At 33.7% G+C, this 23,646-nt stretch overlaps 3 protein-coding genes across 6 annotated transcripts; 2 read left to right on the forward strand and 1 right to left on the reverse strand.

The window, feature by feature from the left end:
* The first annotated feature begins 4,868 nt into the window (after positions 1-4,868).
* On the forward strand, positions 4,869-13,974 carry LOC128857880 (gustatory receptor 8a-like). The gene is made up of 5 exons (XM_054093688.1): positions 4,869-6,170; positions 7,591-7,664; positions 7,741-7,809; positions 8,772-8,861; positions 13,770-13,974. Exons 1-5 carry the CDS (start codon positions 5,315-5,317, stop codon positions 13,836-13,838), a joined length of 1,158 nt encoding a protein of 385 aa, XP_053949663.1. The 5' UTR covers positions 4,869-5,314; the 3' UTR covers positions 13,839-13,974.
* A 360-nt stretch (positions 13,975-14,334) lies between these two features.
* Positions 14,335-18,205, reverse strand: LOC128857878 (protein GPR107). 4 transcript variants are annotated; one of them, XM_054093681.1, is made up of 10 exons: positions 18,103-18,205; positions 17,823-18,046; positions 17,645-17,755; positions 16,690-16,835; positions 16,129-16,633; positions 15,961-16,059; positions 15,771-15,904; positions 15,549-15,698; positions 15,321-15,438; positions 14,335-15,256 (listed from the first exon to the last, which is right to left on the reverse strand). In XM_054093681.1, exons 2-10 carry the CDS (start codon positions 17,910-17,912, stop codon positions 14,678-14,680), a joined length of 1,932 nt encoding a protein of 643 aa, XP_053949656.1. In that variant the 5' UTR covers positions 17,913-18,046; positions 18,103-18,205; the 3' UTR covers positions 14,335-14,677. The 4 variants fall into 4 exon arrangements, with proteins under 4 accessions (XP_053949656.1, XP_053949659.1, XP_053949655.1 ...); XM_054093684.1 differs by having other exon boundaries at positions 17,823-17,988; positions 18,060-18,199; XM_054093680.1 differs by having other exon boundaries at positions 17,823-17,993; positions 18,060-18,199.
* Positions 18,206-19,688: 1,483 nt separating this feature from the next.
* Positions 19,689-21,000, forward strand: LOC128856411 (40S ribosomal protein S15Aa). The gene is made up of 2 exons (XM_054091709.1): positions 19,689-19,784; positions 20,440-21,000. The coding sequence occupies exon 2, from the start codon at positions 20,442-20,444 to the stop codon at positions 20,832-20,834; it is 393 nt and encodes a 130-aa protein (XP_053947684.1). The 5' UTR covers positions 19,689-19,784; positions 20,440-20,441; the 3' UTR covers positions 20,835-21,000.
* Positions 21,001-23,646: the final 2,646 nt, after the last annotated feature.

Below are 23,646 nucleotides of genomic sequence, written 5' to 3' on the forward strand. Positions count from 1 at the left end.
TACAAAGAAAATGAAAATTTTGAAAAGGTTGGAAGTATAAATTCTGATGAAATTGGGCGACCGAGTTTCGCTCTGCATTAATAGATTAAATTATTTAAAAATGTAAAAAAAATATCACAATATGGGTATCAAATGGATGATTTTTTAAACAGCTTTAATCCAGATACCAGATTTGGCTTCATGTATTTTTAGTAAGACTTCTTTTACCATGTCAGTTCGCGATGCTCAAGGACAAACTGGACATTTTGTTTTATGCTTGATATTTTCTAGGGCGGTACTGCGGCGAGGTATGTTAAAACACGATGGAGAGATTTCAGACGGTGTGGCCAACATCAAGCCGTTAACCGGTTCTCAGCGAGGGCATATGACAGAGGTTTGCTTACAACAAAACCGCGATTATGTTGGTGATATAATAAAAACCAACGCAGGCAACACTCACGTTACGTCGTTTCCGTCTGAACTAAGGATGATAGTTTACAAGGTTTGGCCATCCGAAACAAAAGTATGAGAGTAACTTCGGCTAGCAACAAGTGTTAACATAAAGTTGTAAGTGATCGAACAAAATAAGCCAGCCAGCTGGTCAAACTTCAAATAGTATTCAGAGAAAGTTTAAAAAAGTATGGATATTACTGGGTAGATGACCTCGGTAAATAGTAGCAGCTTCGTTTTGTTTTTTCCCACACCTGTATATTCTCATTTCGAGCCAGGGTTGGGCATATTGCACTATCACTAATTTTTTAGTAGTAGTCAAAATAAGGGTTTCATTATCACTAAATCTTCAATGCACTAAATCCGTTTATTTTACTAACTTTTTAATGCACTATGCCCAACCCTGTTTCGAGCTTAAAAATACTTCTTAAGTTACTTTGAATGAAATTATTTGAAACTTTGAGGTGATGGGCAATTTTATTGCGGTCGAATCGCGGATTCAAATGCGGCAAATCGTCATCACTTGTGATAACCAAAAAAAATTTAATTACATTTTGCACAGTGTTTTAATATACTTCGCTCTTTTGCAAAGAACAAAAGAACGGGAAGAACATCGTAACTAAAAAAACTAAAAGTTTAGTTTAGTTAATCTCAAAGTTTTGTTAAAAAAAACTTAGACTTATGATACATTTTATGCTAAAAATAAGATAACAACCTTATGTAAATATATTTCTAAATTCAAGTTGTAAGGAACACATCTCATTTGATACTCATGTTGTGATACCTAATTTAATTTTTAAATAATTTATAATACAAAATGTGGAATATGATCTGAGTATTCTCAGGGACAGCACCTAACTAGATAAAGCATTCATAACATTTTTCGTTTACTACCTAAACATACAGTATATTGTTATATCATACACTTCTCACAAAAATTAAGGGAACAGTAAAATTTCCTAAATTTCTTAGTGATTTTTGAAAAGCTGTATCTTGGTGAAAAATGGTCGCACGGAGTTCCGACAAAAAGCAATTTGAAGCTTTAAACTTCTAGTTTTAAGATATTTGAGCAAAAATTTTTATAAAATTTAAGGGTTATTTTATAATCGTCAGTTAAAGGGCGACACAAAAATTTTCGACATTTTTTTCTTTTCTTTTTTGATTGCACGGGCTTGGCAAAATTTTTCCAACTAAAACTAGCCATACAGTTAACTAGCTTGATTATTTAGCTTCAATTTGCTTTTTTTGAATTCTCGCTACGATCATTTCTCTTTGAGATATCCGCATTTTACGAGAAAAGATCATTTGAAATTTATTTTTTTTTTAATTTAATAAGATACTAGCAAAAATGCGAAAAAGTAAAAAAACAAATTTTTTTTCAATTTTGTGTAATAATGTTTAGCCAATGTTTAAAAACAATGCACTTGTTCCTTTAATTCTTTTGTAAAATTTTGATCAACCGGGCCGGAAAAACGGCTTGATGGATCGATTTAAAAATTTAGAGGGTTATTAGTGAAGTATTAAACTGTAAAAATCTCTGGAAACACGAGTCCCCACATTAATATTTGTAAGTGAGCGATAGATATTCTGAAAAACCGTAAAAAGGCGTTTTTTTGTATTCAGGGTAACGTTAAGGGTAAAAAAAATGTTTTTCTCAAAAAATGGAATTAGGAAATTTATAGGAAATTTATTATTAGGCGATTAGTTGCAGATATATCACTGATCAAAGATAAAATGGTCGTTTTTCGTAAAATGCGGATATCTCAGAGAGAAATGATCGTAGCGAGAATTCAAAAAAAGCAAATTGAAGCTAAATATTTATTTATTTATTTATTTATTTATTAGAAATATAATTATAAATAACTATATTACATTACGAAAGGCAGTAGTAGCTAGGACTATCGGCCTGAAATAATACTAATAGATTTTTTACTTATTTATAAAAAAAATATTAGAATAAAAATTATTATGTGTAGGGAATTAATAAACAAAATTATAAAAGATAAACTAGTCCAATTTGATATATAAAATCATAAATATTCGACATACTTTCTAGAGAAATCTCTTTCAGTAAATCGGAAGGTTTCCTGCCGTTAAAGATATTGTTTCTGCCATTGTTATACTTGGTGCAGTAGTCTATTATATAAATAATGGACAGTGGACAGTTACATGCTGAGCAAAGCGGTACAGGCATTCCTTTTAGAAGGTGTTGGTGAGTAATATTTGTGTGTCCTAGCCGGAGTCGGGTAAAGATTTTTGTCTGCTGCAGTGTCGCTCTTGTTGGAATAATTGCTTTTAGTCGTTCTGGATTTATGGATTTGTAGCTGTGTTGGTATGTAAACCATTTCTGCCTTACGGTTGAGTGATAGATACTATCGATTATCCTGAAAATGTCGGATTTAACGAAGGTTTCGAAACAGAATGTAGGGATATTGCTGACATTTTTCGCTGCTTTATCAGCGTTTTCGTTGCCAAGAATTCCGCTGTGTCCAGGGATCCACATAACTTTTATTTTTGCCTTTCGCTGGGACAATTTATTTCAAATATTGTCAATTAAAGGTTCTCTGCTGTTTGCGCTGGACAGAGCTGCGATGGCAGATTTACTGTCTGTACAGATTATATATTTTCCTTTAGTTGAGGAGGCGTAGTCAATGGCGAAGTTTATAGCTAAATAATCAAGCTACTGAACTGTATGGCTAGTTTTAGTCGGAAAAATTTTGCCAAGCCCTTGCAATCAAAAAAAGCGATTACAAAATAACCGTTAAATAAAAAAAATTGTAGCTCAAAGATCTTAAAACTAGAAGTTTAAAGCTTCAAATTGCTTTTTGTCGGAACTCCGAGCGACCATTTTTCACCAAGATACAGTTTCTCTAAAATCACTAAGAAATTTAAGAAATTTTACTGTTCCCTTAATTTTTGTGAGAAGTGTATTTAAACAATTAAATATTTTAAAATTTTATGCAAAAAGTTAGGTGGCAACCTTAATCAACATTTTACTGAATGAAAAGCTTAAAAAAATGCATGCAAATCGTTGGAGCTCTCTAGGAGTATATACAAGTATACTCGCATAACTTAACTTTTCAAATAATTACTCAGTTAGCAAAATTGATAGACTTCTATCAGATATCCGTCTGACTCGTCGGCAAGAATAGTACGAAATCATTAAGATTTCTGACCGATATCGATCAAATAAACATATGGCAACTTCTTCATGAATAGGAACTTTTTCCTACAAAAACACTGATAGACTCGTCGTGGGAAATTCTGTGCTATGTGTCGACCGGTCTAACGGATATCTGCTAGATTCCGGGGGAAATACAATACATATTAAGAATCTGATGTTATTCTCTCCACTTTAATTTCATATTCCATTTAAGTAAAAGTGCAATGCAATTTAACATACATTTTATGAAGTACATATATTTAATTTAACTCTAATTTATTTTATTACCGTTTATTTATGTTATTTTTATATTGTTTTGCTAATTTATTGCAACTCTGCCATTTTTTTTGTTATTGTAATTATTAATTTCTTAAGGGGTTACATGGGTTTCATCGGGTAAAAAAGGTCTGTTTTCAATATTTTTTTTTCTATGTAAAAAATTATTTATTTAATTCAAACTTTTTTTTTCTTATAGATACATATTTAAAGAAAAATTTCTGAAATTTTCAAAAAAAAAAATTAAAACTCCTCCATTGTGACGTCATTTCCGGTGACCCCTCGAAAAAAAGGTGCGTCTACGTTGTCAGCATAACTCCTGACAGGATCATCGAAAACAAAAATAAGTTTAGTTAAGACCATAAACTCGTGCTTGAACGAAGGAAAAAGTAAAAATTGGAATTTTGGCAGACATTTTTCCAAAAAAATTAACATTTCGGTCAAATTTGCCTGACATTTTGTTTTTTTTTTAAATAGTTGTAATTGAAAAAACAAAAATCCTTCGTTCAAGCTCGAGTAAATTGTATCTCGATCACCGGTGTAAAATTTCATCAAAATCGGTTGAGTAGTTTTCGAGAACATTTGACAACCGACTTTGAAATCACGGTTCCGAGAAAACCGCGTTTAAAGTTTTAAGTAACAATAAAAGTGGCTTGGAGCACACACATTCCAAAGGCTGTATCTCTGAAACTATTATTCGGAGCGACTTGAAAATTTAGGATAATATTCTTGAGATGTTGTAAAAATTAATAAGTCAAACACAAAAAACTCGATTTTTTGAACCCACGAAACCCATGTAACCCCTTAACAAGCACACTTTTGATGTACGTATAGTACATTTCACCGGTCACCCTGTGGAAGAAAAGAAAAATTAACATAATCAGACATACATATCTGTACGAAATCGACATTTAGACATGTCGGAGGAGGAAATAAATAATATTTTCCAAACACATCGACCAGAAATCTGCACGACATCTTTAAGACTCCTGTTTTTTTTGATTCAATAGGCTAAGTTAATAAATAAATAACTCAATTAGCAACATTTTACGTAGTTATTTGACCGCCTTGTCTAATATCAGGCAAGCGTAAACCATTAGCAAAAACTTACATTTATATGCAATTGTTTTAAGTTTTTTATTACCCTAAAAAGCCTTAATTGAATTAAAAGTTTTAATAACTGTAAAAGTATGAGCCAAATAAACGATTAAATATCGATAATCGTTAGTACCCCTGAGTGGCAATTTGATAAACCCCTTTGAAACACTTGGTCATTATTCAAGTCACTGTGATAGCATCTATGAGCAACTACAAACATATGCACCTACCAATGTTACATGTACATACATCACACAAATTCATCATCTATCATAAAATAGCATCTATTGAACGGCGAATATTTAACTCTACTTTTATCCACCGTTCAGTTAAAGCTAAAGTTTTGCAATGAGCATTCAAGTTCCCGCCGTTGTACGATTTCATATACGCTTATTTCAAGTAATAGGGTGCTTTGACGCTTCACTGCATGCGCAGCCAAAAATGCAAAAGCTCGCCGAGCATCGTCTTGTAGCCTGGACAAATCTTCTGTTGTTGATTTTTTCGTTGACAACTGTGAACACCTTCTCCCGACCGGGTGCATTTCTTTTCACCGATAATCGTTTTGGTTACTTCAATGATGCCCTAAAGGTGTGCATTGCGCAAATAACAGTTTTTATCATTTACATGGAGACGGTATTGCGTCGATGTGCATTACGCACCTTCTGGCAGAAATATACGATTTTAAATCGGGTAAAAGCTGAAAAATATCAAAATAATACAAGTCATTGGCGTGCACAGTTACATACACATCGTCGTTTCCTTTACATTTTCTATGGGATTATTGCATTTGATGTGTCTATGGAAGTGATCTTCCTTGCCAAGCAAGCATTGGACAGTCAGGTAATACGATTTTGGGTTATGTTTACACCATTCATTTATATGGTACATTTGCGGAATATGCAAATAATATTTCATATCGAAATTATACGGCACGAACTTGAGAAGCTGCGTAAGGACATTGGACTGCTATCAGATTATACAAGCTTTGCGCATCGCGTAGCCCCTTTTGCAGGTTTTGAAAACTTTGTGCGCCAAAAGTTGGCCGAAAAGCAGTTGATTTTTCAACGCATCTATGAGATGCTGGACTACTTCCAGAATGCATTTGGCATGTCCATCATTGCAGTGATCTTGATGATCTATGTGCGAGTGGTCGTCGATGGGTACTTCACGTTTTATCTTATACCAGACGGCTGGGATATTATAGGTATTTATACAAGTCAATATCAAGTCAAATCTTTGATCTCCTTGTGTTTGTAACTTGATTTTTAAGTTATTAAATAAGACCACTTTTTTAGTTTTTGAGCTCACATTTTATTGAACGTTTTGTTCACCATTTGCATTTTTTATGAATTTTTCTAAATTTATTTTTCTCAGTTTATTTGAAAACTGTCACAGCTTAAGTACTTTTTTCCGACCAGTTTTTCGGTTTGCGTTGTAGCTTTCACGTGAAGAAAATTTTTTGTGGGTATGTGCGTTTGCTGTTAGTAGTTTATTGAGGGTTTCAACTAATTTGTGATGTATATAAATGTAACAGAAGAAAAAGAAATCCATTATTAGGTCTGTTTATGTAAAAATTGTCCAACAACTTGCCAGTAACTTAATCTCCAAGAATTATCTCTCAAAGAAAAAAAAATAAAAAAAGTACATGAATGCAAAACCAGTAACAATTTGCAAGTTTAAAGAATAGCTGATTAAATTACTGGCAGGAAAAATCACAAAAATTAAAAAAAAAGTCACTTGATCTACCTCGTATTAAATTAAAAAAAAAAAATAAAGGAATTAAAATCCAAAATAACAAGCTTCGGAATCACATAATTTCATTTTAACCACAATAATTTGTTCCATTTCATCATCGCTGTCAGATGAAGAAAATTCCATTAGCAATTGCAATTCGCAAACTTTAATTCGTGTCTATTTTCTCTTTGCGATCAGCTATTTTTCTCACTTGCAAACTCTTACAAGTAAAAATTTATGCAGTAAAAACTTGCAACTTCCCCTCAAAGAAATGTCATTTTGCTCTCTCACTCACGCCAAATATTGGTTTGGGGAAAAAGAAATCCATTATTTTCTCGGTAGATGGCTGTAGTTATTGGATATCTCGTAAAGTATCGATCAAACAATTTAAAATTTATGCTCGTTGTGAAGTTAACATTTCACACTATAAAATTATTTAACTGCTTTTTATTCCCTCCGTTCAGTTGTGAGTTACAGGGTGTTAACAATGCAAGTCGACAAAGAGAAAATTCGGTACATTTTACAGTTTTTCTTTGATGAAGGCGAAAATGCAAGCCAGGCCGCTAAAATTATGAATCGTGTTTAGGTCGCCGATACTGTAAAAATAATGAATTTGTCTCCAACAACAACATTTTATATTGTGTTGTAAAAACATTAGCTTAGTGGCATTTTCACCAACGTAACCATGAGTTTTGTTACCAGTTACAAAAGCTAAAAGTTTATACAATTTTTAAACAAAGAAAATTGTGAAATGTGACCCGAAACTGAACTAAAATTTTGTGGCCGTTCTTATTGCCGAATTTGGCTTATTATTATAATCCTTGAGTAACTAATTGATGATCAAAAACTTAATTTGGCTTCTCTTTTTCAAATCATTTACCTGTGCGTAGAAAATTTGTTAATGCTGCCTGCATTCTTGGAGATCCCAGCACTTTTACTGACTTCACAAAAATGCATGAATGTGGTAAGTAATTTTAAGTAGTTATACGTGGATTTTTTTTCTTTTTTTAAGGCATTCTTATCCTGTACATTTTTTTCAGGTAAAGTTCATAACATTTGAATTGCATAATATACGGAGCTCTGTGGAGAACTCACTTATTTCCGTTCAGGTATTAATTTCGCATAAATATTTTATATATTTCCAACATAGTATTTAATATTATAGCATATTTGTGTTAAAAATAAGAAAAAGAATTATGCTTTTATGAAAATAATACCATACAGAATAAAAATAATGCTTCGAGCGTACCAGGGTTGGGCATATATATATACATGTATAATTGGCGCGTAATGATGTTGTTCCACAAATGGAGGGACCTACAGTTTCAACCCCGACTCCGAACAGCAGATATTTTTTATGAGGAGCTTTTTCATGGCAGAAATAAACTCGGAAATTTGCCATTGCTTGCCGAGAGGCGATCGCTATTAGAAAAAACGTTTTCTTCATTTTGTTGTTTCACCGAGACTCGAACCTACGTCCTCTTTGAACTCCGAATGATGGTCACGTATGTATGCGTTTGTCCTGGATTAGCTAGAACCCCAATGAAATGCCTAAGAGCTCTACAATATGAGAAGTTAGAATGTCTCACGGGGTTTGAGCTTCACGGCTTTATTAGATTTGCAAAGAGCACAGGCCTATTACAAGGAGTCTACTACAAAAAACGCAAAGATCATGCTCCATCTGATGCCACTAACTACCAATAGGTGCATATGATAGTTCGCAGCCAGCCAGGTAACCTAAGCTAATATAAATGATAATAAAGTCGATAGTCGGATGTAGGTCACTTTGGCGCCGGGGTCCATGTGCGGCAGTCACCAAAGGTTTTAAGGTATTAATTGCTTTCATTACGAATGTCCTCACTAGTCTCCTAGACAGTAGACAGTAGACTAAGTGCACCCCGAAAGCAAATATAATTCAGATTTTTTAACCAAGTCGAATGTGAAAGGTATTTACTATGTACAAATACAATAACAACACACTTTTAAGTTAGGTCATATCCAAAATGCTGTTATTAAAGATTATTAAGTCATACGTATTTCTCGTACTATCTATCTATTTATCTAATTACAGATACAAAATTTCTCACTGCAAATGTTACATCAGAAAATACGAATTGATGGTATGGGCATATCTCCATTGGATGGAAAAATGTTAATCCGTGTAAGTTTGGTAGCGTTTAGTGACGCTGCGACAAAAAAACACTACGTGACTCTATTCGCATAACTTGGGAGTAACTAGACTATTGCGATAGATTTAGAATTAAAGTCTGAAATTAGGTAAAAATGTGGAAAATATTAGCTTTTAGAGTTTCGGAAATTAATATTCGTAGAAAATTGAAAGGATTTTATCTAAAAAAAAGTAAATATTTAGATTGAATTTTTAACTGCATTAGCATGCCCAATAATCTATCGAAAGGTATTAGTTATACTCCTCAGTCGTGACTAAATTACTTATACCGTAGTGCTCACATAATTAAGTCACTTCACTACAACTTTTTACAATGCGCACAAAATTTTTTTGCTAAATTTTTTTTTTATATTTTTTTTTGAACTTTGTACGAAATCCATAAAAACTAGGAAAATCGTAAATTAAATAAAAATGTTTGAATTAAATAAAAATAATAAATAAATGATTAAAAATGAATTGCTATCAAAATTTTAAACTTAAAAAAAATTAAGTTAAATTTAAATTTATAAATAAATAATTAAATAAAAATTGCCATCAAAATTTTCGACTTTCTTTTAAATTATAAATTAAATAAAAAAATTATAAATAAATAAAATATTAAAAAAAATCTATAAAAATTTTAAACTTTTTAAAAAAATTTTAAATTAAATAAAAATATATAAAAAATAATTAAACATTTTCAACTTTTTTTGTAATTATAAGTTAAATTAAAATTCTATCAAATTTTTCGACTTTTTTTCTAAATTATAAATTAAATAAAAAATTATAAATAAACAATTTAAGAAATGTTATCGAAATTTTAAACTTTCTTTTTAAATAACTAAAAATAATTATAAATAAATATGTAATTAAAAAAATGTTATCAAAATTTTAAACTTTTTTTTAATTACAGTAGAAGCCCGATAAGTGCAATACCGATAACTGCAATTTCGCGGAAAGTACAATTCGATTTTGAGTCCATAGAAAACTCGAAAAGAGCAATAAAAATTGCAATTTTCGAGCGCAAAAGAATTCTTGTTCGAAGAAATTTTTTACTTAATACGGCAATGTATTTGCGTTCATCACGCGCGAAAACACAGCTTTATAGCTATGCACAGTTATGGTTCTCGGAATTATTGCGACCAAAAACACTGTTCTCACGCTTTGTGATTTTTGATTTTTACAAATAACTGTAAAATTGTAGCGCTGATATCATAAAATATGGCATCGAATCGTTTGTGACACGCGTTAGTTTCAAGCTGGTTCTTGAGAGTAAAACAATCGTTCGGAGTTTGAATCATTTTTTTTTTGCTTTCATCAAATAAAATCATGGGAAAAGTGAAAAAGAATCTACATTTTCTTACATTGAAAGAAAGAGATGAGATTCTCCAAAACATTGAAAAAGGCGTTAAACAACGAGATCTTGCATTCGAATACAAAGTTGATTGCGCAACGATTTGCCGAATAAAAAAACAATCCCGTTCATCAAAAGAAAATGCATACAATTCATTTTCACTTGGAAATAAACGGAAACGGTTTGGCAATCATCCAGAGCTCGAGAAGCGTTTGTACCAGTTTTTCATGAATCAGCGGCGACGAAATGCTCCTGTTTCTAGCTTGATATTGAAAAGCAAAGTATTAAATATATTTGATGAAATAAAAAAGGATGGAGAACAATTCAATGCAAGTGATGGATGGTTTTCGCGATTCAAGAAACGCTTCGGACTTCGCTATTTGACTGTGACTGGTGAATCATTATCTTGTGATCCAGAAGCCATTTAAGGAAAAATTGACGGCGAAAATCGCTGAAAAAGGATATGTAACATCACAAATATATAATGCTGGTGAAACGGGGCTCTTTTGGAAACTTTTGCCAAATAAAACCTACGTTTCGAAAGATGAAAAGAGTGCTCCAGGCAACAAAGTTTCAAAAGATCGAATCACTGTTCTTTTGTGTGCAAATGGTGATGGCAGCCACAAAATAAAACCATTAACGATCGGCAAATCTATGAACCCGCGTTGTTTTAAAAATTTTCGTCTACCGGTGAATTATGCTAGCAACAAGACTGCTTGGATGACGCGGGATATTTTCAAAAAGTGGTTCTTTGATAATTTTGTCAAAGAAGTGAAAAAATTCGCCAAAGAAAATGATGTTCCATCCAAAGCATTACTCTTGCTGGATCAAGCCCCATCTCATCCGCCCGAAGAAGAATTAGTTTGTGGTGAGATCGAAGTGATGTATTTTCCGGCCAATTGCACAGCGATTTTACAGCCAAAGGATCAAGATGTTATTAACTTGACAAAAATTCAATATAAAACATTGCTAATGGAAACCATAATTAGTGAAAAAGATTCTTCATTACATGAACTATTGAAGAAAATTGATTTGAAAACCGCCGTGATCATGTTGAGCCAAGCATGGGGGAAATTGCTCCCTGAAACGATCGCTAAATGCTGGAAAAGCGTATTGGGTACAAGCCCAACAGTTGACGCGATTATTGAATCTAATCCAGACGATATGCCATTGGATATCGAAATTGACGACCCCCTTCTTATTGGAGGATTACAACGGTTAAATGAGATGGTCGAAAACTATGTGGGTGAAGCAGACACAGATGAAATCCGCAATTGGGTTTTGGAATTAGGAATAGATGAAGGTGATAGTGAAGCCAATGAACCCGAAGATACTACTCAAGAAGAAACAACCGAAAAAGTCCAGCATGAATCGATTTTTGGCTGTGTCAATACAATTTTGAAATGGGGTGAACAGAACGATGTACTGTCATTCAATCAGATCGCTTGCTTGCATGATATCCGATCAAAAGCACTTGAAAAGTGTTACGAGAAAACACAATCGAAAATAACAAAGTTTTTCCAAAAAAAATAATTGAATTTTGGAGCACACACTCATATGACCTTCCGCATTGATCTCTTTGTATTAATTTCAATAAATATGTGTTCATTTTTCTTGAATATCGACCTTTTGAGCTCATTAATTGCATTGAATAGGTATTCCTCGATCCACAGGAGAAATTCGCAAAAGTGCAATTTTTCGCTAAGTGCAATCATTGCTGAAATTTTCCAATTGTACTTATCGGGCTTCTACTGTATAAGTAAAAAAATAATTATGAATAAATAATTAAAAAAGAACTGCTATCAATATTTTAAACTTAAATTTGTTTAAAAATAAATATTTAGATAAATAATTAAAAAAGAATTGCCCCGAAAATTATCGACTTATTTAAAAAAATTGTGAATAAATAAAATAATTAAAAAAAAAATTCTATAAAAATTTTCAACTTTTTTTAAGTGACGCTGCGGCAAGTTAAATAAAAAAAATTGTAAAACAATAATTTTTAAAAATTCCATCAAAATGTTCACATTTTTTTTATTATAAGTTAAATAATAAATTATAAATAAATAATTAAAAAGAATTGCCAACAAAATTTTCAACTTGTCTTTTAATTATAAATTATTCAAATAATTATAAATAAATAAAATGATTTAAAAAAATCTACAAAAATTTTAAACTTTTATATAAAATGGTAAGGTAAATAAAAATATATTAGAAAAAATAATGTTTAATTTCAACTTTTTTTTAATTATAAATTATAAAAAAAATTATAAATAATTAAAAAAATGATGAAAAAAAGAAATGAAAAAATAATTTATCAAAATTGTAAACTTTTTTTTAAATAATTATAAAAAAATAATTAAAAAAGAACTGCTACCAAATTGTTCATATTTTTTTACAAAATTAAAAACTAAATAAAAAATTATAAATAAATAAAATATTAAAAAAAAAAAAATTCTATCAAAATTTTCAACTTTGTTTTTAATTATAAGTTAAATAAAAATTATAAATTATTAAAAAAGATTTAATATCAAAATTTTCAACTTTTTTATAAATATATTATATTTAGAGAAATTCTGGGTATGCAGTTTTATAGCCCATTAAATTTTAGTACATACAATAAAGCGTTAGCCTGTAGTCGCTCGAAAAACGCTCAATTTTTTTCGGACAATGTTGAGCATTTTCTTTCATGTACAGTGTTATCTCTCTCAAGCGGACACCTATATCTATCTATCTATATATATTAGAAAAAACTTTTTCCTAATTTTGGTGTTTCACGGAGATTCGAATTCCGAATGGTAGTCACACACCAACCCATTCTGCTACAGCGGCCGCGGGGCTAAGCGGACACCTAAGGGACTGAAAAATTTGTTCGCTTATGAAAAAAGTGTAAAAAAAATTTAATAATATCTATCGGAGGGTTGTCCGCTCAAGAGAAAAAATAAAGAAAGTTCTTAACCCTCCGTTGGACGCCCGGGTCTGGCCAGACTTTTTCGAGTTCGGACTTGAATTTAAAATATTTCTTTTATAACTAACGACTTGAGCTTCCAGGTAGCTTCCTAAAATTTAGTTTTCTATCGATTTATGGATATAACGTTTTAAAAACGATCTTCGAATAGGGCGAAAAAAGGTCAGATCCGAGTGCTCAACCGACGATTTTAAGAATGTGGTTCAACGGAGGGCTATGGATTTGTGGTATGTACTGAAAAAAGTGTCCGCTTAAGATCGCTGCCCGTTAGGAGAGAGTACAGTGCAAACGATTTCCGCATTTGTGCTTTATATGGAAGAAAATTCTGAATAAAAGTTTCAGGTCTATAGGTGACGCTGTGGATGAAATATCTCTAAAAATCAAAAACTTATGGCTCGATTTAGCTCTAATCCGAAACATATATTAGAATTTTTATAAAAAATCAAGGAAGAAAAAAGCTTCAAAATGCATGAAAAATGCGTGTGAATATTGTAAAAACACGAAGTGACTTAATTATGTGAGCACAGGTGTATATCCATTTATAAATTCAAATACATACGCATATATTTACGAATTTCAGATTGTGGGCTCTATTATTACGTACATGATTTTCTTCATACAATTTATGCCAAAATTTAGAAATTTATAAATCAGTCGAAAAAATTGCTATACACGAAATTTATATTAATCTATATGCACAATGTTATTTACATATTTATTATATATGAAAGTGAACAGATTGGCAATGTTTTAAATATAATAAACTACATACTTAAATTAAACAAGTCTACACAACTACTACTATGTAAATAATAAAAATGTTAATATGGATAATTGCATTGCATATATTTTTCAACTGGTAGTTATTTGAAAGTCCACAATATTGGTTAAATATTTTTTTCAAAACCACCAAAACCTGCTTATTAGGTATAAAACGACTTGCAAAAGGTGTGCATTAAAAAAGAAATAACGGTAACTAAAGGTGTTGTAATGTCCTTAATCGCTCTCCATAAAAACCATTGCCGTTTAGCGGAGGCAAAAACCATACGTCCCCTCATTTGATAGTTTCCAACGATTGCTTGAATATTTCTAGATAACGCATTTTCTCTATTGGCACTTTCGGAATTACATAGAAACAAACTATGTACTAAAAATTTTGGAAAATATATCTAGTTTATTGCTTAATTGCATTCTCCATAAATCAGTTGAAAAAAAATATCTAAAATTATATAAGAATTACAATATAAAGGCAGTGTGTTTTCACATACTGCCATAGCAATAAAAGTTGCCCTTCCTCAATACAGAACAAACAAAAAAATAGTTATAATACATTGCAATAAAATCTGCATCGAAGGCAATACTTCACTGGCAACACTTATATGTACATCTTCCAGTTCAAAGATATCGACTGAACAAAAATGTACTGCTCCCGTACTCGTACCCCACCTTTCGAGCTACTTTTTCTAAGAGATTTATTTTTTGTTTTTTCTAATCATATTCATGACTCGATTCACGTTTCGTTATTAGATTTTCGCGTTCTTCCTCAGTGCCATTAAGTAAAGTAGAACCAGCTGGTGGTGGGGCATTACGATTAAGGGCTTTCGTGCGATGTAAACCCTCGGTGAGACCGGATTCTGTGAGTACTTCGACGGCGTCATCATCTTCATTGCGCACAGCAAAGTACGGATGCGATGAAGTGGGTCGAAATTTGTAGGCTGTCAGTACGAAGAAAACATATGTCGCCATTTCGTGGAACATTTCGTCGAGCCAGGCATACTGGAAAGCGACTGTCATTTTTAGTAGATATACAATTATGCGTGTGAAATAAATATAGCACACAATCATTATGTAGAATTGTCGGAATAGCTTTAGTTTGCGTAAATTGATAGCTGCTTTGCCGTCAGTGGCTGATGCCTCGTGCAGATGTCTTATTGACCAGACAATAGGAAAGAGTATGGCACCACAACAGAGTAAATCAACGAATATGAAAATATTGCGCCAAGTGCGGAACTCAATATCGCTCTCCTCCGATTCGTCAATGATGATTTCGGCCACGTTAGCGAGTACCTAATAAAATAATTTTTTAAAGGTTGGAAGGTGGTTGTGGATTTTTTTACAAATAATTTTTTACCTGTAGTGGAATAACAATCATGAAGATTTTTTTATCCTTGTCCGAGAGAATTGGCTTAATAAATGTCCAGCCTGTTCCCATAAGCACTATAGTGATAAACAACACAGATCCTTTGAGCCTGAAATGCAATAAATACAAAGCGAAATCAAGAAATATCTCACATAGACTAAAATTATGCAATAATCCTTGCATCCTTGCTGCGAAATATAGGTAACTTCTCATACTTACAAATGTGTCACGTAGTACAAAATCGCCCAGGCTTCCACATGTTCCCCCCGAATTTCGATAAAATGATAATTAATTGAATGGAACATGAGCGAAAGTGATTTTAGAAATACCAAGACTGCCATAATGTAATGCAATTTGTGTGCGGTGTGCCTATTAGGAGGGAATAAAATCACAGCAATTATTTTAAGTTTCCAAAGTATTTTAAGGAGAACGATTACGCACTTGCTCTTTTTCAAGATGAACACCCAAAAGAGGCCGGATAAGAAGAACAGCACACTCATCATGGAATACAAAGCTGGCAGTGGCATTTCTCCGGCGGATAGGAAATTATTATTATTCTTCTCCTCAATATCCACCTACAATAATTCGTATTATATTTTATAGTTTTTTTACGTTTAATACAATAACTTGCCACAAAAGAAATCAGCTTTGTTGTTCTGTAGTTAGGGCAGGCGTGGAAATGCAGATTGTAGAGACCCTCGTCATGTAATGTGGCCACCAGCATAGAGAACTACAACGATTTTTTTTTATGTAAACGGAAAACTCAATTTTGTACATTTTCTAGGATTAAATTACATACCGACATGTTATAATAGGTTTTCCCATTGATTACTTGTTTCGTCAATGGCATTGTGTAGTTTCTGCATAGCTGATATGGTACATTTTCATTTGAACTAATTGGCGCTTTTACCACGTCATGTGGGAATGGGTTTTCGGCAGGCGCAAGGGATGGAGAAGGTTTTTTGATTTCCGAAGTTGCCACTTTAGGCACTATGGCTGGGCCTGGAGCTGCGGTCGCTTTTGTAGGTGATGGTGCCTTAACAAAAGGTATGGGTGATGACGGTTTTACAATTATTTGTGGTGCTTCCACCGAATCATCATCGTCCAACATTTCCTGCTCGTCCACTGGTAAGTCATTGTTCTCAACTTGTGCAGCTACCGCGTCATCACTACGTTTGCGCCGCTGTAAATAGATGGTTGAGTCGCTCATCTTAGAGTGGCGCTTCCCACGATACATAGGAAACAACTCTCGACTGCGATAAATGTGTTGATTTTTCCATTCGGGTGAGCATTGCACTTTAATACTAAAAGGAAGGGCATTAATTTAATATTGCAAAAATGTAAATTATAGCAGATTTACTTAAGATTTTTTAGGTCCAATAAGAAGAACAATATCGGACCACTGCGTTGTATACCCGTTGGTTCTTCTAGTATGCATTTGTTTTGATGCGAGTCCAGGTATGGATTTAATTGATCTATCGTCGTTTTGTCCAATGTTAAGCCATACTAGAATTAAATAAGAAAAAAAATGTTTAAGATTAGTTGCATTAGACCCGTATTTAAGTAAGTAAAATTAGCTCGCCCAAAAGTTCATAGTTTTGTTTTAAATATTGGAATACTTAAAATTTGGAGGTAGACATGAGTAATGTCTATTCCAAATAAGCAGTATAAAAAAATATTGCTTTGCTAACTCCTTTGCTCTATGGAAATTCGGGGAATATTCTTCAAAGAAACAAAAAATATAATATCTGCTTTGGTAAGCAGAAATCTTTGTTCTCGGGTCTTTTTAAATCTCAAAAATATTAATTGTGGTGTGCAAATTGATGCTTTTCCACAAATGGAGAGACGTTCAGTTTTAAGCTGACTCCGCACGGCAAGATGGTTTTTTGAGGAGATTTTTTACGGCAGAAATAAAATCTAAGTTTTTCCGCTGAGGAACCGCCATTAGAAAAAAATTTGTTCTCCCAATTCTTACGTGCCTGTGGTTCCAAACTTGCGAATAGTACGCACGCACCAGCCCATGCGGCTAGGGCTATTCGATTTCAATATATCGTACAAAGAATATTACCATTTAGAGCAAAGGACCCTAATGAATTTTCTGCTCAGACATCATCGTTTTCAAATCGTCATGTTATTAGTTACTTTTCACCCTGTTCGGAATCTTTTACTTCACACATATCTCAACATGCCTTCTGGCTCCGAAAGCAGTTTAAAAATAAAACATAATCACAAACCGATTTTTCTTGGCAAAGAATAACATTTAAGATACTCGTGTAACATCGAAGGTACCAGAATCAACAAACAAAAAACCTCACCAAATCGTTTTCATCCTCATTTTCTATATGCAGTTTACTCAGTTGCACATCCAAATGCCCATCGGTGTAGAAGCCAAATGTGCTTAACGCAATATAAGGGCGCACATCATCCTGGTGACAAACAATAAACATTTAAAATTAATATCAATATGACTGGAAGAACGCAGCCGGCACTTACCAGCACTTCTAGATGATGTTTTCTGGCCACCACTACTGCTAAACATAGAGCTTGTACAATAAGCAACTTGTAATTTGCTTGTGAAGTCATTATTTGCTTTCGTTGTTGGTAGACTACAGCAGACGCCTACAGTCACCAATCTTATCAAAATTGATGGCTTCTTTTGCTGCTCTAACAAATGTAAGCATTAATCATTACATGAAAACATTCACTCAAACAAAAATCTGAAATGTATACCTTTTATAAATATTTATACAGGTGATCTTTTGTTAAACTTTACAGTTTTCTCAACAATAGTCTCCAAGCAAAATATGTACGTATAGGAATTGAATTTTAAAACGCCAACAGCTGAGTGTCAAATTTGTCAAGAAATTGCCACTAGAGGGAGCAATGAATGGCAACACACTATCACTCAGGTATTTAAAAATACGTATCGAGGAATATGACTTCATTTTAATTATTTACTTAGGTTGTTCACGCTAAGTTGGTTATGTGGTTATATCAACAACAACATAACGTAAAATCGGAATACAACCTAATATAGCAAACCCTTACCCCTATTAACAAATTATGTAGTTATCTGCTTATTTTTAGTGTTGCAAAATAATTCGAATTTAATTAAATGGGGGCATAAAAAATAAATACCCATCACATTTAGGGGTTAATGCAGGTTGCTGTCAAGGATGATAGAATTAAATATTGAAGTAACATCAACAACAACATCTCAGCTTTGTTGTAAACAAATTACTATCGAATCTCATGTGACGTGAGGAAACCAACTGATTCCTTTAAATTCGCTGGGAGCCGGTTAACGCTCCGATGTAGGCCACATTTTGCATGCTGTACATTGTGGGTTATACAGCCCAGATGAGTCCACACAAGGTCACTTCGCTATAGCAGCTGATTTGTTTTTGATTTGTCAAAGTGGTATTCTTCTTTGTTGTTGCTTTGTTTGTTTACATTCCCTGAAAGCTCTGATTTCAAAACACCGAATTGCAACAAAAAAACTAAATGTAGATAAATGTTGCTGTCGGTCAATAATTGCTACGACAAAAACAATACAAAGGTGACGCCATCCCAATACTGCTACTTTGTTCTTGGTGAATTTAACAGACTCAGCTGTTTTGAGTGACGTTAATGCAGAATACAAACAAATCTGTGTGTAAATGTACTTGTTCGAAAGTCACTCAGTGAATATTTCGGATTTTGAAGTAAACAAAATAACACAAGTAAAGTGCCATGTTAAGTTGTGAAAACGCAAATTACAACAATATCTCAAAATATCGTTTTTTTTCGTTTTTATCGATGACGCTGTGGCAAGAAAGTATGAGTGAGTAAGAGCATGCATAATTTCTAATGTTTGGCATTTTTCATTGCTTTTACTTAACCTTCCTCATTAAAAACAAATAATTTTTCTTCCCTTTATCTTATAACTTGCGGAGTTGATGTTACAGGGTATACTGAAGGCGCAATTTTGTATTTTATTCTCTCATTAAAGCTTTCATTCCATTAGACTTTCAATTAATCAATACACTAGGCGCTTGGAAATTAAATATCAAGTTGAAATTGAGTTTTCTTTCAAGACCTGTTTCAGGACGACAGTCAAGATAAATTGCTAGACAATATTCATAAAACTAAATTTCCCAAAAATAGCGAAGCATTGCGAACCAAAATCGACTATTAAGTGGAACAATATCAAGACGCACACCACAAACAGCAGCAACTTGGTCAAAACGTACAAAAAGAATGTGCGCGCAGTAGTTGATCAAACAAACTTAAAAACGAAAACTAATTTAAAAGCGAAAGCATACACCCTGCAGTGGAAAAACTATCTGGCAGCCCAAAAACGCTCTGACAACTGTCAAATAGGTGTACTGACAATTTGAGCAGCATGAACTTCCTCTTTTCGATTCGTTCGCGTTTGCGTGAATTTGTCAAAAAATTCAACAAAATAAATCTTAGGTAATCTTATTAAAATTTCACTTAAAAACCGTCGGAAACTTTAAAAAGTGCTGTGGAAAAGTGTTCAATTGTTGCAAAGAGGTTTATTTTTAAGTAATTCTCTAAGGAATATGGATTTTATTGCACATCTTTGGTGTGAAGTAAATTTGCTATCTCCTTGTTATAATATGGCTGGATGACGATAATTTTATGGCACTAAATCGAAATCAGACTAAATGCAATGCATGAATATCGCCGGTGAAATGCTGTGTTAACTTTTATGTGTTCGGAGCCATTTTTGAGTAGTTTGATCTGCCGGAACAATTAAAGGGACTACAACAACAATAACAATTTCTGAATGTTGGCTCCAAACTGTCAATTTTGGCGTATGCTTAAACGCGTGCTGCTACTGAGCAAATTCCAATAAAAGTTTACATTTAATGACGGAGCGTATATAAACACTCATCTTAAACAAATCAAGACTATCGAGAAGTTTTTATTTGTTCCTAATTTAAGTTTTTAATGTCTTGAGCAGTATCCCACGAAAATTTAAGCATAATCTCTTTAACCTATTCAATTTCTATTGTCCACAGCATTTGGAAGTTTTTCTGAAACAATTCTCACAAGCTTATGTATGTATGTATATCGGTTTTAACTTATTTTCTTATTTTTTCAGCCATGGTGCGAATGAACGTATTGGCTGATGCCTTAAAATGCATTAACAACGCTGAGAAGCGTGGCAAGCGTCAGGTTCTCCTGCGACCCTGCTCCAAAGTTATCATTAAATTCCTTACCGTCATGATGAAGCACGGCTATATTGGGGAATTCGAAATTGTCGATGATCATCGCTCCGGCAAAATTGTGGTAAATCTAACCGGTCGTTTGAACAAGTGCGGTGTCATCTCACCGCGTTTCGATGTTCCGATCAACGATATTGAGAAGTGGACCAACAACTTGTTGCCATCTCGTCAATTCGGTTATGTTGTGCTGACTACCTCCGGTGGTATCATGGACCATGAAGAGGCCAGACGGAAACATTTGGGAGGCAAAATTCTTGGATTCTTCTTCTAAGCGGGATGAGGGGTGTTTACACGTTTGTGAGTGTATTTAAGCTAATACAGCTGACTTCAAATTTATATTATTTTATACAAAAATATAAAGATAATAGCCACTAAAAGTACTGCTGGAATTGTGCGTGGAGGAGAATAAAGAAAAAAATGAGATAAAACGCTTTTAATGCTACGTGTATAAATTGATTTTTTGGAACCGCGTGAATACAAGCCGTTGTTGTAACCCATAAATGTTTGGGAAATGATGCCGAATCGTTCCGGTAACGTAGAACCGACTGCCGTAAATAGTACTGGTAACTTTCTTTCACCAATCGGGTTGTTTTGTGATCGACTATTTCTGCGCCAAGGGATTTTATTTAAGTTATTTGTTACATGCTCATCTAAAGGGCTAAAGTTTGCTATTCGTTGAAATCTTTTTTTGGAATTAATTCACGAAAGAATCGTCTGTTATCTCAGATGGGGAAAGGGTAAAGTAGAAAATACAAACAATATTTCATTTCAAGCGTTTATTGCTTTTAGGATGATGCAAAGCGAAGTGTTAAATTTGCAGACTGCTCTTGAAGTTACTTCATAAACTTTTCAATAGGTCCATAGCCGTTAATTTGGTCAAGCTTCAGCTGAGGGAATACTGATTTGATGTTGATATTGAACCATGGAACGCGGCATTATTCAACTGGATGTGTGAAAATTTATTATCAAAATTAATGCTTAGTTCGCCAGATATTCGGAAGAAAAATTTTCAGTAATGAGGATTTTGTGGAACGTAAATACACAAGAAGTTCAATAAATCTGGATTCAGGTTTCAATGGTTCAGGCATTCAACTTAAAACAAATTTATATATTTATTTTACATTCAACATTTTTATACTGGGAAATTAAAATGAACTAATTCGTATCAAAACGAATATTTGTACAGGATCCCGTTAAGCTCGCCGTCAATACGCGCGAATTTCTTGACTGCTACCAAGTTTTGTAGTGGTAAACATAGTTCCCTGCACAATAGCTTCGTCAGGAAAATCGACAACTAGAGATAGACGTAGGCTGATTGTTAAATTGCAAGAGGGAAAAACTTTTAAAGAAATCGGTGGTTTACAGCTTCGAAATGCTGTTTTAATGTTGAGCAGTGAGTATGCACGATTAAGCGTTCGAATTACTGTACGTGGTTTCAGCAGAAAGGCACCACTTTCCATACTATGCGTAACACATTGAATTTACTGGATTCGAGGACTTCGGCACCTGCTTTAGCGGCGAAATTCACTGTCTATCGAGATCGTTCGTCTTAACACCGCTCGACTGTTATTTGTGAGGGTACGTGAAGTTTATCCCCATGGTGATTGATCAATGTGCACCTTCGCTGAGCCCGAACGGGACATTTTCCATTCCTGTCTTCTCAGAGGAAGAAGTGATATGCAACATTTGGATACAGCGCATGGTAAATCTGTTCGAAGTTGTGAAGCAGGATTGGTGGAAGAGTTTTTGGAGAAGAGCCCCCCATTTACCTCAAATTCAGACTACCGGAATATTGCAAAGCTTTCCGAGCGGTGGTAGCCGTAATTAAATAAGCAGTTGATTTGTTGCTTACTTGTACAACTACTGCCAGGATAAACACAGGTAAACATTTGCTCCGACAGCCAAGTGACAATTAGGGCCCTGGGTTCGTTACGCTGTTGAAGAGATTGGAATTAGTCAAGAAAACATCTGATTTCTTTGTCAACTTTACTTCGAGATAAGGCTCATTTGAGTTCCTGGTCACACAGACATTGCGGGGCGAATTCGATAACTAGACAGGGGCCCTCAAGTTGTTTTTCGTCGTGTGAAAAGATTGGGGCTCCTTTAAAATCTCAATTCAGCGAATGCTTCATAAATACAGACACGTGAAAAGTTGCGAGATCCTTTTAGCCACAGCTAAAAAAGGCACTCGAGGGAAAAACGACGTAGCTTTCCAGTTTTTTTGGGTGTCCTATCCGACATTGTCGGTAAGGATTCATGCGGTGAAACTTGGTCTGACTTGGAGACCTTTCAGCAGCAGACCTATGCCCTACCTTTTCTTTCCCCTTTTAACTTCCCAATGGTAGAGAAAAGAAATTTTTCTTCCAAGGGTCAAATAATAGGAATTCTAGGTCAAAGCACAATACTCCAAGTGACTTCTGACTAAATAAATGTAAATAGAATTTAAATTAAGATGATGATAACTTAACTTAGTGTTCTTTCGTATGAACCCAAGCATAGCGAATGACTAGTGGCAAACAGAGCCATTATGTTTCGAAAATGAATGTTTCGGGCCAGTGACCTTGAATTAAAAACAATATTAACATTACATTAAGGTACAAATGGTTGCAATACACCATCTCTCAAAAACCATAACACCATAACATCGAATATTCATGTAATGTCTCACCTGGTGAACTTTTAGGTATAGTTTAGCTTAATCAGTAAATATAAAATAACTAGGAAATTTCAAAATGTTAGGCAAATCGCTTATAAAAATCAAAAATAACAGCTGACTAAGGTGAGTCCGTTGGGGTATGTCTTACCATGTATCAATTAGAATATTCGACCCAAATGTGCTAACTTTAACAATAAGCCTACGACCATTCAAGAAGCTAAAAAGAACTTGGGGACCCTACTTACATAACTTGTTCGAAAGCCAAGCTTGATCAGCTTTATCGAACGCTTTGGAAAAGTCCGTTTAGAACAGGTCCATTTGACTTTGTTGATCTAGAGGACTTATTGGAAAAGGATGAGTAGCTTACAAGGGAGCCGTGGTGGAAATTTTCCCAAAATTATATTCCGGACGCAATGCCAACGATTGT

This window comes from Anastrepha ludens, chromosome 3, assembly GCF_028408465.1.
Source record: "Anastrepha ludens isolate Willacy chromosome 3, idAnaLude1.1, whole genome shotgun sequence".
Classification (NCBI taxonomy): domain Eukaryota; kingdom Metazoa; phylum Arthropoda; class Insecta; order Diptera; family Tephritidae; genus Anastrepha; species Anastrepha ludens.